Source organism: Benincasa hispida, chromosome 11 (assembly GCF_027475165.1).
Source record: "Benincasa hispida cultivar pf3 chromosome 11, pf3_genome.v1.1, whole genome shotgun sequence".
Lineage (NCBI taxonomy): Eukaryota > Viridiplantae > Streptophyta > Magnoliopsida > Cucurbitales > Cucurbitaceae > Benincasa > Benincasa hispida.
The window spans coordinates 13,875,767-13,893,597 of NC_143488.1; the positions used below are offsets into that span (position 1 = coordinate 13,875,767).

Here is a 17,831-nt window from a genome sequence, read left to right on the forward strand (position 1 = left end):
GAAGACTATCATGCGCAGAAAGAATGAGGCACATGAGATAAAGAAAGCAGAAAATGTTCATCATGCCTCATATTATCGTATAAAGGGATTAGCACTTGCATTTTAGGTATGTACTTTTGTTTCCATTTCACTTTAATCTGTTTGTTATGTATGTGTAACAAAGCTCCCACATTATAGGTTTGGGATTACAAAATTTTATTCACATCAAGTAAGTTCATAGCCACCAAAGTCAAAAAGACTGCAATTCCTAGAATTTTTAGATGGACTTGTTCTCGTGTTTCATCTTATAAATCATTGAGTAAGAATGTGTTTCAGCCTAAAAAAGTAAGTAACTGATCACTTAGTAATTATTGGCATCTATCATAGATTCATGCATTCTGACTTACTCATTCGCTTATGTACAGACTATTGTTTTGATGAGATTTGTACCGAGCACAAAGGAGATAAGGTATAAGAAAGACCAGTTGGAAGGACTTGATGTTGAAGGAAGAAGGATTGGGGAGATTGAGAGGCATGATCACTCTCTCGATACCCATGAGTCATTTGGGGTGCATGATGGGTTCGACTAGCATGTTGGGGAACAAGAACACCCTCCACCCGATGAACCACATGTTGGTGAGCAAGATTAGCATGTAACTAAACATTGTGTCATTAGAGCCCAAATCACGTAGGTCGGTTCATACTAACCAGGAGAAGGGTAAGAGGGGACAGGATGAGGCATTCTACTATATTGTCGTTATCTTGTCATACCTACAATGGACTTGATAAACCTTTGCCCACCGTTGTAATCCAATCTCCTCAAGATAGGCCATCACCCTAGGATATTGATGGAGCTTAGCCCAAGACATCTGAAACTCAGACATTCTATAAGCTTTTGTCGCTAGGTAGAAGTGTGGAATTATGTCCTTATTCTTGAACCTATCCACCAAATTGTTTCGAAGATGGTATATACATTGGGCATGGAATGCATCAGAGAATATACTTGAGACAACCTTCGCAATTGAGATTTGACGATCTGATACAATCGTACAAAGATGCGAAGTAGCATCATTGATCTGCAATCTATTAGCAAATTTTAAGAAATACCCAATCAAATTTTAAGAAATACCCAATCGAATTTTAAGAAATCGCCCAGTAATTGATAAGTGATTGTCGAACTATTTATAAATGTTCGCTTAGAATTGTATACATGATTGCGTACATACTACTAAACGATCATTCAGTATTATATACATGATTGTTTATATAATACTACACAATTGTGAAGTAATATATAAAAGATCGTTTAAATGTTATATAAATGATCGTTCATATAGTACTAAACAATCATTTATATAATACTAAAGGAGCATTTATATTGTAATGAACGATCATCTATATATTGCTATACGATCGTTCATTTAATACTTAACGATCTGGGGGACAAGAAATATATTAGAATATCACTTACATGTTGGGTTGATGCCCTAAATCTCGTAGGGTCTAGTAGTTTGTAAACACGTGTATGAGCAAATATTTGTGATGTAATGATATGAGATATTTTAGTTCCATTAACCACAAACCAATAAACTAAGATCCTTGGTTATCATTGTAAATTAAGCATGTATGTGATGACATACAAGTAGATCGTGCTTTAAGTGATAACCTAAATGGTCTGTAGTATATGGATTAAGGAGGGAAACCTTATCTTGTTGACGCTACGAGTGTGACCCACTTTGTAGATGTTACAAGTGTTGTAAAGTGCTACAAATGGTTTGATACTGACCATTTATGTATTAGGCATGCGAGCAGGGATGCTCTATACAAAAGAGTTTGCATAAGACCGGACCACGAAATGTTTAGTCTCGTTGTATAACGTCGTTCAAGACAGAGACTTTCATTTCAATAGGATGACCATAGGTAACATGACCTTAATCCTGAGTGAGTTGGGAACTCTTGCCTATGAAGGCGGTCTTTTGATTTGTATGGGTGCGAGTGGCCTGATCACCAACTCAAACATACCACTTTGGGGATTCGCCTGATTGGAGAGCTGGGAACTCAGCTACACAAGATGGAATTCACTCATTCCTCGATTTAAGGGTAAGTAGATAAATTACTCCCTTAAGAAGTGATTCCGGGACTTGAACAATGTGGCACCACATATTCTCTTAGCCTGAGAAGGATTTACTCAAAGTAGGACTATGATGTTTTGTTCATTAGAGGAATCAGTGATATTTAAGGAGTTAGATGTAATTATAGGGCAAAACGGTAAATTGGCCCAGCTGTAGTTATGAGCGATTTATGAAGGGTCATCGTACTATTGATTGGTTATATCCAATGGACACAAAAATATATCTGTAGCGAGAAGAGTGTAGTTGTTGGTCTTTAGTGGAATGCCCGACAGTTAACGGATGGTGGATATCGTGATTAAAGAGTTTAGTCAGTTATTCACGTACCGTTGAGCTTCAAGCTACAGATCCATAAGGTCCCCTTGGTAACTCAATGGATTCATATTGAGAATCAGTTTTTGGATTAGTTTGAAGTGTTCAAATTAACAAGAGAACATTTAATTATATATGATATAATTAAATTGTATCAATTATATTGACTTAATATATTAGTACATTGATTTGAGGAATTATTATTAAATGCTATAAGGGAGAAAAAGAACTATGGTTTATATATTGCATGAGATGTGATATTAAAATTACAAGTTATGAATATATTATTTACTTGTAGTAAAATCAATTCATGGGATAATTGGTTATGATTTTTTCTCTCAATAACCAACTTAGTGAGAAGTTGTGATCAGTTATGGTAACTGATGTATAAAATGAAAATCATTTTCATTTTTACAGAATGCGATCATTAAGTGATTGAGAATCGTACGATCATAAGAAATATCTATACGATAGCTTGAGAGCATAAACGATCGTGTAATGAGTTTTCTATACAATAGTCACTTGTTTTCTAAACGATCGAGTACTTAGTCTATACAATAGACTATAGTTATCTCTCACTTACTTGATCGTCTATACGATCTGTTTAATTCCTCCTACTCTCTACCAAATCCTACAGAGCTCACAACTCTTGGATTCTCACGTTGAGAATACCAAGGAAGCCTTCTGGTGGTGTCTACTTACTGTTTGAAGGTCGAATGTTGTTTATTCTTGATCGAGGAGATTGTTGAGGCGTGACGTTTGTGTTGGTGAACGATCGTGCTGTTACATCGAGGGAACGAGAAAAATAGTTCTTCAAGGGTGAGTTCTCTTGGTCCTTAGTATTTTTCCTTTTGAAGTAGGCTGTAATTTAGAGTGTATGCATAACTATTATTGTGTGATTGTAAATATGTATGTTCTCTCACAATGGGGTTTGGAACGATTTCACTTCCGCTTACTGGTCTCTTTGATAAGAGTTCCTTCATTACATTCTCTCCGTTTTTAGATCTGACGAACGAATCTTACACTATACCTAAAGATACAATGAAATGAACAAAGATGAAAGCGAACGATAATGAGAATGTTGTACTAAAACTCTGAGAGAACAATGGGAGAACTTCGTGGTGAGTTCGAAGAAAAATGAATAACTGAGAGTGACCTTCTATTCTTTATATTAATGTTATTCATTGCTATTGGTAGAATATTAGTTGGGAATAAATGCATTGTTGAAATGTTAGTGTTGCATTGAATATATAAGAAATCGTGGAAGAAGAAATGTGGCACAGTTTGAAGAGTTTTTTAAAATTAGGGATATAATTGGTATTTCACACGAATCATACATATCATAGAAATTTTTTTGAGAGTTGGGCTTTGAAATTTTCCGTTCGAAAGGGAGGGTGAAGGAAGAGAAAAAGAGAAGAAAAAGGCTCTCTCCCTCCTCTTCTGTCTCTGTCACTTGTCTCCATTTCGTTCTCTCGATCTTCAATTGCTCTCAGCCTTCAGCCATACTCCCACCAGCATTCTCCCTCGCTCTCCCACTCTTGATTTCGCTCCGGTTTCTGGTTTAGTTGCAAAACACGCACACCCAATTAGCTCATTTCTTCTTTCCCTCTTTGTTTACTCTGATCATCTGATGTTGGAGCTGCACCATTCGGAATTGGAAAACTGAACTTCTCTGGGTGGTGGGAGGGGTTTTTTCGAAATGGGTCTTTGGAATGTTCATTGAAAAACGCTTCGTTAAACCAATTTTAGGTGCCACCACCATCAGAATTCTAAGAGGGTGGGAAATTTCTCACATTTCAATTCCTGTGAACTCTCAGATTCTCTCCTCTGTTGGGGTCTAAGGAAATTTGGATACAACTGTATTGCAGTTGAGAAACTATGGAAAATCCAGCTTCAACCTCGATTTCAAGTCCTTCAACTCCCCGTTGGAACCTCGAGAGGCCCTTTCTCACTGGCCGTTTCCACCAGGTTTCTATTTCACCTCCCTTTTTATTTATTACCATTTCTTTTTATCCATGTCGAATAGAAATGTACATGTGTTTTGAGAAGAATAGGGTCTAAGCTATGGCATTATGTTATCTTCCGAGTTGGAGAGGCTTAATTGGAGCGTCTATAATTGGAATAGTATCAATTACTCCTTCTACTATGTATTTTGGTTCTTCCTGAATTCCCTGTTCTGCTATGAGTTATGATCATTGTAGTTTTAATTCTTCGGTTGGTCTGATGTATAGAAATCGAGTCCTCACTTTGTGATTTTCTCTTTATGTTTTGAAAATTATACTCCAGGAAGCAAAAACTACGTCTCGTTTTGCGGAATTAAAGTTGGATTCCTTCAGGTAAATGACATTGTTGATAATTGCTTTTATATCTTATCTCGCTACTCCTTTTTGAGTCCACATAGTCATTCCTACTTGAAACAATACTTATTGTACACTTTAAAATTCTAATATCTCAGCAATGGGGGGCTGGAAAAGGCCATAGGCTGTTATGATGCTGCAATTCAGGTATGATTTTCAATTGGGATTAGATGTTAAATACTTTGTCTCAAACTTGAAGAACTTATTATTTTAATTTTCTAATATAGTTCGACAATTTGTTGTTCGTGAAACCCTTGTTCTGATATGAAATTGTTTGTCAATATTATTTTTATTTTTATATTTTCATCGTGATTTCTGACACTAGTAATTGTCTTCTGTCACACTTATATATGTAGGAACTTATTGTAATTGATGATCTCCTCTCTGCCCTGCTTGGAATTGAGGGGCGCTATATTTCAATTAAAAGAGTTCCTGGCAAAGAGAATGAAGTTTCTTTCCAGGTTGAGGCATCTATGGATTTGACTCTTCAGGTAGCAATTTTAGAGGCATAAAGTTACTACAACTGCTGGTGTTTATTTATTTGTTAGTATTTTAAAACTTTTTGCATTTGTAGGTGTGAATTTTTTTTTCTTTAATTATTTTTAGAAACATTTGTAGGTGTTATTAGTATGTCAATGAATCAAAATTCGTTCTCAAGCCTCTAACCATCTTGCTATTTTAAAACTTTTTGCATTTGTAGGTGTGAATTTTTTTTTCTTTAATTATTTTTAGAAACATTTGTAGGTGTTATTAGTATGTCAATGAATCAAAATTTGTTCTCAAGCCTCTAACTATCTTGCTATTTTGCTTCCGGGTGGTAATTAGCTCACTTTTAGGTGTTGCAGATTTAAAAAAAATAAAAAGTTGAATGAGACATCAATAAATTGTGTATAGTGGATGTTTAAGTTCTTTCTAAACATACTCTATGTGACCTCAAATTGGAGGGCCTTGCACAAATCCTTTTGCAACATCCCCCCGTTTCGTATCTCTGTACACTGGAGGCCTTTATTTGGTTCCTCCTTTTTTCATCCCTAAGGCCTTTATGTTGTTTTTCTCTCTCTGTTTTTGAGTACATCATTCTTCGATCCTTATAAACCAACATAGTTAGTTCTACTTATGGGACGTGGGCATGATTGCCAGAGTTCGTCATCTTTCTGGAACAGAATTAGCTAGTAGATTTTGTAAAGTTATATAAGTTTTGATATCACATGATAATTTCTTTGTATTTTACATTGATCAAGTGTAGGGGCTTTGTAGATACTGTATTATTATAATGCTGATAATTTTTCAAGTAGTTGTGTGAGTTGCATCTCGTAAGGCATCATTCATTTTGTTCTTCCTGGGAGATGTGTCAACCATTTTATTCCTATATGGAAATTTAAAGATTTTATGCACAATCGAATTTGTAATGACTTCCTAGATATGCAAAAACATTGAATGTGACAATTACAATCACCGCCATTATGGACTATTAATATTTTATCTGATTATGGTGTTGGCACTAAACTCTTATGCTAACTAAGGCTTATATTGCAGGAATTAGCAAAAAGAATATTTCCTCTGTGTGAGAGCTTTCTGTTCATTAATCAGTTTGTTGAATCAAGATCTCAGTTCAAGAAAGGCTTAGTTAATCATGCCTTTGCTGCTGCGCTTAGAGCTCTCCTTCTAGTAAGTACTTTGTTTTTTTTAGGAAAAAAAAAAAGAAAAGTAAAAACTTCTAATGTTAAATTTGTATTCTTCTGAGTAAAACTGGAAAAATGCCATCATATTCTTTCCATTGACCAGCACATCCTTATACTGGAAAAAAAAACCGTACAAGGTACTGGGAGATAATTTTTGGAAACAACATATTAGAACCACCCAATTCCTTCCCTTTTCCATATTTTTTTCCTTCTAATGATGAAAAGAACAGTTTTCATTAAGAACAAATGAAAGAATATACAAGAGTAATCAAAAATGGAAAATCTAGTCCAAAGGAGCCAAAAAAAAACTACAAAAAAATAGAAAAACACAAGAAAACTACAAAAAGGGGCTCCTATTGAAAGGATAGATAACATGTGGAGGACATTTGTTCTTCATGATGATCGGAGAAAATACAATGGCGGTTACCGGTCAAAAGAGGAAGAGTGGGGAGAGAGGAGAGAGCATCCCTCTTGTAGGATTCTTTTTCAATATCTGAGTGTTTCTGGTGCTTGGTCGATGTACTGATTACGTTTATCTTTATGAGATGTTCCTTTTCACTACTCAATGAAAGGTAAACTAAATGACAATAACATGGACAGGGTTCTTAGTGCAGGGAAAGAGAGTAGCCATAGCACCGGCTTTCCTTCCTCGCATTAGAAATAAATGTCGAGTGCCTGCTCATGGCTAGATCAATTGGTTTCGGGGATTAGAAAAGGAAAAAGCCCTGCTTCCATCGGGATGGACTGCTATCCTGTTACTAGCCAAGAGGGGCTTCATCATTTAACGAAATCGTTATTGTGAGGAGCTTATCGTGAGTTCCTTGATCTAAGGTTACATGCTTGAGCGATAAGATTGATCAATTTGTTTGTGGAGTGTTCAAACCTTGAGTAGAGGTAGTTCTCCTTGTCTCTCGGTTTTCGATCAAAAGGTAATCAAAATCTAATCCTTTCCTTTGGATTGATGTCATATTAGGGGCTCAACTAAAGGTTCCTAATTTACAAACTTTTGAGATTTTCGTATCAGAAGAGGAGGATGATCTAAGGTGCTCCTAACTTTCCTGAAGACTCTTAATTTTTGAATGAAGAAATCCACCATTTTGAAGCCAAAGATCTATTGGCGAGCATTCTAATAGTTTGGTCTGTAAAATCAGACTAGGTATAGAGGCCACCGGATAAGGGGATTTCTATTGACAACAGGTCATTTATGCATTGATTAAGGTGCTTTCGGTAAAGGGATGCCCATTAGACTTTTCAGAGGGTCTCCTAGACGACATTGAAGTCTCCCTACAGACACCATTGATCCAAGCACAACCCAGCTCTATCCAGAAATCAGTTCAGTTAAGATACAGAAAAATAATGACATGTTTGGGAGTGATTCTGAAAATGGCAAAACTGTTATGTCATTCGAAATTAATTTTAATAGTATGAAAATTTTGTTTAGAAGGGTAAAATTAACATTAAATTGATTTTGAGTGATTAAATGTGTATTTTGGTGTGATTTAAACATGATAAAAGTGATTTTAACCATTTCAAAGTCACTCCCAAACATGCACTAAGATACTGGTAGTCCAACCTTCCGAATCATCCAGCAAAGACAAGTTAAGAGAAATTGTTTTTGCATACACAACATATTACCTGAGTAATACAAGTAGAATTCAATCCTACATCACAAAAGTCTTCTCTACTCACCGTAGTCTTTAGTGTAGGTTCAGTTGACGCTTCGAGCTTGAGAACATAGGACTTAGTAGTCACCTAACTGCCTCGTTCAGTTTTGATTTACAAGAGGAAAACGATGTCTGGGTTTAAGGTTCTAAATTCTAAGAAAGTCTTTAGATTAGATGCTGATAAATGGTTTATTTTTAAATTTACAATTTTCTTTAACACATGCTCTTAATGATGACTGTAAAAATGGTGCATATGTATCTTCTAAACCACAGTTTGGAATAGGTTAGGCATTGCCATTGTGAAAATTATGCTGACTTGCTAATTGAATGAGCAACAAGGAGTTGGGTGTAATACAAGTCTCTTTTGTATCCTCATTTGGTCATTCCTGTCTATGTTCCTGTATGATAATTTATTTTTTAACACAATAGTGTCTGAGCTCTTGAGGATCAAATCTGGTTTTATAAACAAATGTGTACTCTTATTCAGTAAAGAAATTACGGAGTATGATTATGAAAAAGGAACCTCACTTTTCATATGATGAAATATATTTTTCAACAAGAAACTTTCATTGCTTATTTCCTTCTCAAAATATGTTGAATTGGAAACTGAATTTTCTTATTTCCTTCTGTTGTTGTCCCATAGGATTACCAAGCAATGGTAGCCCAGCTTGAGCACCAGTTTCGACTTGGTAGACTTTCCATCCAAGGATTGTGGTTTTACTGTCAGGTTTGAGCTTCTCTTAATTTCTACAGATTCATTTCAATTATGCCTTCTCGCATTTTATGCTACGACACACATGCAGCCTATGATGGGTTCCATGCAAGCATTATTTGCGGTGACACGGAAGGTTTCGGCTAATGATATTGCAGGTTCTGCAGTTCTTAACCTCTTGCAGAGCCAGGTACAAACTTGTATTTATATCAAGATGCTTAGTAATCATCGATGTTCCCAGCAAGTTTTGTATCTTTGAGGGGCTTGCCTAGTTTTTAGAAAATCCTTTGGACATTGATATTTGAGTATTCTGTGAATAGATGTAGATTGTTGGGCCCCTGTTCTTCTACTGCCTCTCCTTTCACTGTTCCTTTTTTTTTTTTTTCCCCCCTTTTTTTCCTTTCTTGAAGACATGTATAATAATGAAAAAGGATCTAAAAAGGGGATAGATGATTAATATTCAAAACTGTTGGTTTATAGTTTAATATTGACTTTGCTATATTTAGTTTGAGCTGTAGTGTGATTACCTGTGTAAGATTTTTTTCCTTTATATGTTAGGTCTTTCTTCAACCTACAATAGACCCTTGTAATCATTGTGAATATGAAAAGGAATTATTCTATTCAATGCCGACGTTTATCTTGATAATTAGCATGGTATCAGAGTGAAAAAATAAAATCCTAAAATATACCCTTAACCCTAACCCTAGCTGCCCATTGCCTCCTGCCACTGCTGCCGTTCATAACCATGGTTGTATGCCAGCCATCGAACTCAGATCTAGATGATTCTTGATCTTGACCCTGTGATCACAAGATTATTTTGCTTGGTTCCTCACCACTCAACCTGACCTGACCGTTTGCTAATCGAATCAAACCAAGTCCTTTTCTTTTATTATAGCTTCCAAGGAGTCTCATCTATGAGATCATAAGCTTTTTAGAGTTCATATGATCAATTTAGATAACCCAAGCCATAATCTTAGAGCTCTACTACCCTGTCCATCTTCCCAGTAGAATCAATAATTGTTTAACATTAATTGGAGTAACTGGAATTCAAAAACACTAGAAGGAACCATCTCTTTATTCTATATGCTGGAACTTAACCAATAATCTTATATATGATCTTGACCTAGTGAAGGGGTCTAATTCACTTATCTTGGAAGCCTTGGATTTTTTAGGAATTATACAAATGAGCGTCTTCTTGAGACATGCATTGGAACATTTATGGAATTGAGTCATAGAACGCTAGGAATAGATCATCTTTAATGATGCTAAATCTTTACTTTTCTTGTTTAGGCCAAGGCTATGGCTGGTGATAATGCAGTGAGGTCTTTGCTGGAGAAGATGACACAGTGTGCAAGCAATGCTTACCTTGGTATATTAGAAAGGTTCATTCCAAGAATTGAGCTAATTTTTTTTAATAATAGTTTGTCAACTTTCTTCCCCACTCACCAACACACAGACATGCCTAAAGCCCAAAAAAAGCAGAGAAAAAATCCATTTGGTTATTTTATCAAGTCTCTATTAATGAACTTGGACTTAATTTTTTAAGTGAAAATTTCATTGCTTGTTGATGGTTTTGTCTGATTTATGGGATTAAATTAACAGCTCGATAGTTTCTTAGATAAGTTGTCTCCTCTTTCTTCCTTTTATGACTTTGTACCATTTACCGTCTTTATTTGGAGCGCTCAACGTATGTTGTCTGACACCATCAGTTTAGATTGGAAGGTCTTTTTGTAACCCTTCCTTCGGGAGAGAAGAGATGGAATGCCTTATCCCCTTGCCCCTTAGGTTATTCTGTTTGAGCTCATTGTTGTTTGAATGATATCCTTTGTATCTAGATACTTAAAACATGAAAATACAAAATACACAATCAGCTACTTCGTTAATAGCTTCATGACCCTGTTGGCTTGGTCGGGGCCTTGCTCTTCTCATGTTGTTGCTGCTTTCTTGGAAAGGAGACACAATATGAGTAGTCATTTAAAACTGAGGTGGTATTTTTTAGATTCATGGATAAGTAGTCCTTGCTTTGTCTTGCAATCCACACTGCTTTTTCAAACTTTTTATTGCTGGGCTTGTAGTATTTGAATATATAATCCAACATGGTTATTTATTCCCACAAATTATTTGTGACCCTCAATTCAACTTTGCCAACATGTATAGGTCTATGAGAAGTCACTTTTTCTGGAAAATAACTGCCCATTCTCCCATGCCCTTGTTTTGTGGCCACGTCTTGCCATTTTATTATTTATTGATTAGATTGCTAAATATAAATAAATTTTAATTTCAGATGGGTTTATGAGGGAGTAATTGATGATCCTTATGGTGAATTTTTCATCGAGGAAAACAAATCTCTGAGGAAGGTATGGAGCTTTCTACCGTGTTTTAGCATACTGTGAATTGTACTTCTCATGGTATGAAGTATGTTATTCTAGGAGAGCCTCAATCAAGATTATGACACAAAGTATTGGAGGCAACGCTATAGTCTCAAGGAGGGAATTCCTACATTTCTCACAAATATAGCAGGGATGATATTGACGACAGGAAAATATTTAAATGTCATGAGAGAGTGTGGGCATAATGTTCAGGTTTATTTATTTATTTATTTTTAAAAAAATTTTATGCTTTCATTACTATGTTATTTGGTTACTTTATAAAATAATAAAATAGATATCTGATTTTGTTGCTATTTCAGCTACCTGCATCAGAAAATTCAAAGTTAATGAGTTTTGGCTCGAATCATCAATATTTAGAGTGTATAAAAGCTGCTTATGATTTTTCCAGCAGCGAACTATTGAAACTTATCAAAGAAAAGGTAGCATTCAATGAATTCCTTCTTTTGCTGGTTCTTTTCCTTATTTTCATCCATCTTTTCTTTTAAATATTTTTCTAGCTTTTATTCGTGGCAATTTCTTTACAATGGTGTAACATTTTGGTAATGTCCCTGCAGTATGACCTGATGGGGAAGCTGAGGTCAATTAAGCATTACCTTCTGCTTGATCAGGTATATGATCTTTGATTGGTAAACTTATGAGTTATGCTGTCCTCTATGAATCTAGGAGTCAAAATTTTGGTGTTTCATTATTGTCATGTTATTCCTTAGCGATAGTAGGCACGGAATGCTTTGAAGTATCATATGCTTATAAATCCATTAGAAATATCATTCCCCAATTAATTAATTTCATTAGCGAACTAATTGAAGCAGTAGGATCAATTTTGTTGTTGGTCTTTCTTCTGAGGAACTACCATAGTGTAGCATGAATCAAGTCGAGGAATTCATTGTCTATCCTGTTGCGATAGTAGTGGACTCTTTATTGAAAAAGGAAACCTTTTACCAGTTTAGGATAATCACGTGGTTCTTCTGATGGAGCTCTATTGAAGCTTTCCCATATGTGGTTTTTTCTTATTTATTCTTTTGTTAGAAAATCATATTACATGATTGCAGGGTGATTTCTTGGTTCATTTTATGGACATTGCTCGAGATGAACTTTCAAAAAAGCTTGATGAGATTTCTGTAGAGAAGTTGCAGGTTTGATCCTAACCTCTGTCTTGTATTAGGGCCAACTTTACTGACTGTTCCCTAATGAGTAATGTTTGTGCATCGATATCAAATGATATGCCTTCATGGCCATCTAGTCTCTTCTGGATGTTGCCTTACGCACCACAGCGGCTGCAGCAGATCCTTGCAATGAGGACTTAACGTGTTGTGTGGTAAGCTGATTGTAGTTAATTATTTGTATGATGCAGAAAATACCCAAAATTTCCGTGATTTCTTCATTTCTAAACATATTTTCAGGAAAGAATGTCATTGCCTAAAAGTTTGCGTACACTCAAGGATCTAGTTGACAGTAAGACTCTTCTCGACATCAATGATCAGGAAGAACCCATGGGCATTACTGGCCTTGAGGCATTTTCTTTAAGTTACAAGGTACTTTTATCAAATGGGCCTTTGATAAGTTATTTTGCCCATGTTTTTCCTTCACAGTGTTGCTTCAAGCCTAATTATCTTAGCAAGAAGTAGGAGTTGTATTTATAATATTTCATTTTATTTCTGAAATGATAATATTGGTTTACAGCTTAGATGGCTTAAACATTTGCCTGGGCGGCCCAACCCTCTAATATTTATCCTAGTCATATTTATTCAAGGGTCAGTCCCTTTGGATAATATCTGGAATGAAGTTTCGGACCGTTATCTTTCTCAAACTGTTAGGTTGGGCATTAGAAAAATTAACCATTATAATCACTGGATGATGTATACTAATAAAACTTGTAAACAATCAATTTGTTCAAATAGAGAAATTTTCTTACCTTCTCTCCTTGGAAGGTCCTGTTATGTTGCAGGTGCAGCCATGATTGAACGGCTAATAGGAAAATTGATTGGGCTTTTTTTCCTTAGAAGGAAGGGCTCATCACGTTAATTGGAATAGTTTCTTTGAGTTTGAAGAAGTGGTGCTCCACGGACCAGGGCTTGGCATTGTCAGGATGGAAAATGAAGCTAGATTGAAACTAATCCATAAGCCTACGTTGTGATGCCTCTTGAGAAATTCTGCACAAGCTTTGAGTAAATCATCATAGTTAATCTTCAAATTTTGGGGAAAAAGAGAAGCAAGAGTGAAACTGTCTGTCTGGCTGGCTTGAGGGCTAAGCCTCACAGCATTTTTTTTTTCTGATTAAGGACCTCTCTGAACAGTTAAGCACACACTCTTCTGATCTTCTCCAGAAAAAAAGGGATGAGGAGATGAGAGAGAGAGTGAAAGAAGAAGGAAGGGTGATTTAATGTAGGGCATGGAAAAAAATAATAAATAAAAGTACTCTATATAATGTGTATGATTAGAATTACGTATCTAGTTTCTTGGTTCAGAAACACTAGGGCATTCTTAAACTATTATTTGGCTTGAACCGATGTCAATTTTTTTGTTGTCATTTGATTTATACTTTTTGTTTGTGTTTATTTTGTATTATATTCAATGGGGGCTTAATTTCAGGTCAGATGGCCATTGTCTATAGTTATATCATGGAAATCTCTATCAAAGTACCAGCTGATCTTTCGCTTTCTTTTCCACTGCAAGCATGTGGAACGCCAACTTTGTTGGGCATGGCAAGTGCATCAGGTATGGGCTTGGTTTTCTCTTTTTGTGGTTAGATGGTCATTTAGTACATACATTTTTCACACATAAATAATGATCTATGGCAGGGTGTTCGTTCCCTTAATATCCGTGGTACATCCATCTCAAGATCATCGTTACTCTGCCGTGCAATGCTTAAATTTATTAATAGCCTTCTACACTATTTGACCTTTGAGGTAGGTTTTCTCTTTCATAAATTTAATTTTTCATTGTTTGAAAATGATGCTTGCATTGAGTACCTAAATGCTGGGATTTCTTTGAGTTCTTAGTTAATTTCTTTCTCCATCCTACTTAAGCATGCCGTTGAGTATGTTATGGTTCCATTATGTTTTTCCTTGACAGTAACCTTGATTCCCAAACCCATAGTAGCCATAACCTGCCATTACGTTTTTCCTTGATACTTGATAGTGATGGAATATGGCATTTGGTTTTTTGACAAGTTTTTTGGTTTTAGGTTCTTGAACCCAATTGGCATGTAATGCACAACCGGATTCAGACAGCTAAGAGCATTGATGAGGTATACTCCCTTTGTAACTTATGTTGGAAGGATAAGAGTTTTATCATGTATTGCTAAAGTGCCTATTCTAAGTAAATTGATAAGCTCCTTTGATCAGGTTATCCAGCATCATGATTTCTTCCTTGACAAGTGTCTCCGAGAATGTTTGCTTCTGTTGCCGCAGTTGCTTAAGGTCAGTTAATGATGTATGTTTTTTTCCCTCAACTTGCTGTGTAAGTAGATTGGTATAACTATGTGATCACTGTTTTAAAAATCGTAGACATGTGCACCCTAGGTTTAGGTAATATGCAGCAAGGTGACGTCATTCACATGTGCCACTTTGTACTTCAGATGTTTTAGTTTTTAGTTTTTAACAAGGGTTACAAATAAAGAAGGACAACAAAAAGACAAAAAGAAAAAGGGGATCAAGGCAAGATTGGGCAAATGGAAAAATATCCTTATTTCAAAAGGGGGAGCTTTGGCTCATTCAGTGTACTAGAGCAGTCCCCTTTATCATTTCTCTCTGTTTAGGACTCCCATTAAGTGCATCAAAATCCTGGAGAAATCTGTTAAGAATTTTCATATGGAGAGGATCAAGTCTTGTAAAAGGTAGCCACCTTGTGAATTGGAAGCAATTTTCCTCCCTTCCCGTCTTGTTCGGAGGGCTATACATTGGCTCCCTTAAAGAGAAAACACCTCCCTCCTGAAATGGTGGTTGAGGTTGTTTCCAGAGGGAGAGAGCATTGTAGAAAGAGGTTATTGGCAGTTTAGCAGTAAATATGGGGCCGAAAACTCCAGCTGTCTGACTTTAAGTACCAAGAACAAATAGAGGCAACCGTCCTTGGCATTGAATTATGAATCACAAACTTTTAATTCTGTCATTTTTTGTTGGGGTATTCTTCTACTAATATATTCTCTATGTGCAGAAAGTGGAGAGGTTGAAATTATTATGCCTGCAGTATGCAGCAGCTACGCAGTGGTTGATTTCATCCTCCATTGATCTATGCAAGTTAGATGAATCGTCAGATAGCTTAATTGGTTCCGAAAAATCTAAGCAATGGAATGGAAGAACTCCCAAGGGAGCGAAACTAACCACTTCCAACTCAGCAGTCACCGAGTCTATCCTGTAAGTTCAAAATGAGCAACCGCAGTTATACCTTACACTTAAAAGTTCTTGCACTTACATTAGCTCTACATACATTGCAGTAAATTTGAGAAGGAATTCAACTCTGAGCTTCAGAGTTTGGGACCAATTTTGAGTAAAAGCTCCCAGGCTGAGCCATATTTAACTCACCTTGCTCAGTGGATTCTTGGCATTGAAATGACAAATAGGTTCTGAATTTCTTCCCTCATGTAACTTTACAGAATTGTTAGAGGTCTTATGAACTTACAGGATTTGTGAGATAGGTTCTACAACTGTGCCCTTGAGTTCTAAGAATTGCTAGAGGTCTAGAAGGCCAAATGTTTTGATTGTTACAGTTTGCTCCATATGTCTGTCTGTATCATCTTACCCTTTCTAGGAGTCGAGTTATTTACACGGCGATGTGGTTCATTTTTACTTGTGAGCTGTTAGAAAATTAACAAGTTACTGAAAGAAGGAACTTTCCTTTGTTTCCTGTATGTGATGGAGTTGAGGATGATCAATATTGGCTTCTCCTTTGTCTTCATGCTTTTCATTTTCTGTTATGTTCTTGTGGTTTAAGTGCTCTTTTAGTTTTCCATTTTTTCTTTCCCCCTAATTGTCTCAACAAAAAGATTATATCTAACATTCTTGATTGTAATATGCTTCTCAGTTTTTATAAAATGCTTTTCCTAATGCAAATCTATTTGGTGATGAAACGAGCCAATATAAACATAACTTAATTGACATAAAGTATGTACTCTCAATCAAAAGGTAGAAAATTCAATCCCCTACTCCATATATTGTTGAACTAAAAAAATATTTGTGCAGTGATGGGTAGGATGAAGTATCCTTTAGAAGTGTTTATATTAAAGGTCAAATGACTCTTCAATGATACATAAATTGTACTACGATTCCACATAAATAAAATGTAGGCACCCACAAGTTTTCTAACATTCATAAATTGAATTGTCTCAACCCTATTATGTGTTATTTGCATTCGTAAAAATGATTTTAAAATAGTTAAAATTATTTTTGTTATGTTCAAGGTCATTTTCAATAATGTGTTTAATAATTGAAAATCAACTTTGATTTATTGATAATATGAACCGTGTGTTTAAGAGTGTAAAATCAAAAAGTAAAATGATTATGTGAAATTTATTTATAAACAAATCATTTTCATTAGTCCTGTGAGATTAGTTGAGATACATGTAAATTGGTCTGGATATCTGTCTTAATATCATTAGGAATGATATATATATACTTTTTCATAGCTAGTTGGTGTTAAGAAAGATAATTGACACTAATTTATGGATTAAGTCCAAGAATAATGTAATTTTTTAAAATAATGACAAAAATAGTGTATATAGGAAAGAAATTACAAAGTGAAAGAGAAAAATATTAACAAAAATAGGGTAGCAAATTGTGTACTCGATACATGATTATTGTTGCGGTCTTCATGTCAGCGTATGACTTGGTCAATGAAGATCAAACTCATAGATGTAACATTATATATATATATATATATATATATATATATATATATATATTAATGAAAAAATCTTGAGGTGAAATTCTAGAATATACAAAAGATTTAATTTTTGTTTAGGTCGATAAATTAAAATTTGTTTCATCCAACGAATTTGTTAATGTAACATTATATTCATGTTCTTACTTTAAAAAAAAACTTGACTTTATGTTAATGTTAGCAATTTATTTTTTTTTTTAAAAAAAATGAAAGGATTTGCTTTCAAAATCTATAAATATTAAAACCAACTCTATTTTTGTCCATACTTTCAAACCAACTCTATTTTTGTCAATAAATATTAAAATAACATTTTAAAAAAAAATCCTAAAATTAAATTTGAGTCAAATGTAATGTTTGTTTTTAATTCATAATTCATGAATTTTCTAAAAAATGCATAAGTAGATATTATAAAAAAAAATCTCATAAATAGTTTTTAAAATTAATTGGTATATATAATGTCATTAATGATAAAATATGGAAATCAATATTTTCAAATTCTATAATAAAAAAAATTCTCAATCTTTAATGGTCAAACATTTTGTTTAAAAAAATGGTCAAACATTAATGTTCCTTCCAAAATGATCAAACCTCATTCATGATTTAGCCTTAAATCTTTACTTGACATGTGGGAAAATTGTGGACCGAGTACACAATTTATTAGTTTAGTCGGTACTCGTGGACCTCGTCATGATTTTACAACCCTATTTTTGTCAATAAATATTAAAATAACAT

The 17,831-nt window shown here is 34.9% G+C and overlaps 1 protein-coding gene across 2 annotated transcripts; it reads left to right on the forward strand.

The window, feature by feature from the left end:
* The first annotated feature begins 3,757 nt into the window (after positions 1 to 3,757).
* Positions 3,758 to 16,118, forward strand: LOC120090513 (Spc97 / Spc98 family of spindle pole body (SBP) component). 2 transcript variants are annotated; one of them, XM_039048228.2, is made up of 22 exons: positions 3,758 to 4,197; positions 4,289 to 4,388; positions 4,707 to 4,756; positions 4,876 to 4,924; positions 5,134 to 5,268; positions 6,314 to 6,445; positions 8,767 to 8,850; positions 8,927 to 9,025; positions 10,126 to 10,217; positions 11,120 to 11,192; positions 11,265 to 11,417; positions 11,525 to 11,644; positions 11,780 to 11,833; positions 12,275 to 12,358; positions 12,466 to 12,540; positions 12,626 to 12,757; positions 13,815 to 13,940; positions 14,024 to 14,131; positions 14,410 to 14,472; positions 14,570 to 14,644; positions 15,378 to 15,577; positions 15,658 to 16,118. In XM_039048228.2, exons 2-22 carry the CDS (start codon positions 4,299 to 4,301, stop codon positions 15,788 to 15,790), a joined length of 2,127 nt encoding a protein of 708 aa, XP_038904156.2. In that variant the 5' UTR covers positions 3,758 to 4,197; positions 4,289 to 4,298; the 3' UTR covers positions 15,791 to 16,118. The 2 variants fall into 2 exon arrangements, with proteins under 2 accessions (XP_038904156.2, XP_038904155.2); XM_039048227.2 differs by having other exon boundaries at positions 3,760 to 4,388.
* Positions 16,119 to 17,831: the final 1,713 nt, after the last annotated feature.

Excerpts from the sequence above, each read along its gene's own strand:
- LOC120090513 (XM_039048228.2), top strand. The coding sequence starts at position 4,299 with ATGGAAAATCCAGCTTCAACCTCGATTTCAAGTCCTTCAACTCCCCGT. Across the intron at positions 11,418-11,524 it reads AGTGTGGGCATAATGTTCAG|CTACCTGCATCAGAAAATTC; the intron begins GTTTATTTATTT and ends TTGCTATTTCAG. Across the intron at positions 14,132-14,409 it reads TACACTATTTGACCTTTGAG|GTTCTTGAACCCAATTGGCA; the intron begins GTAGGTTTTCTC and ends TTTTGGTTTTAG.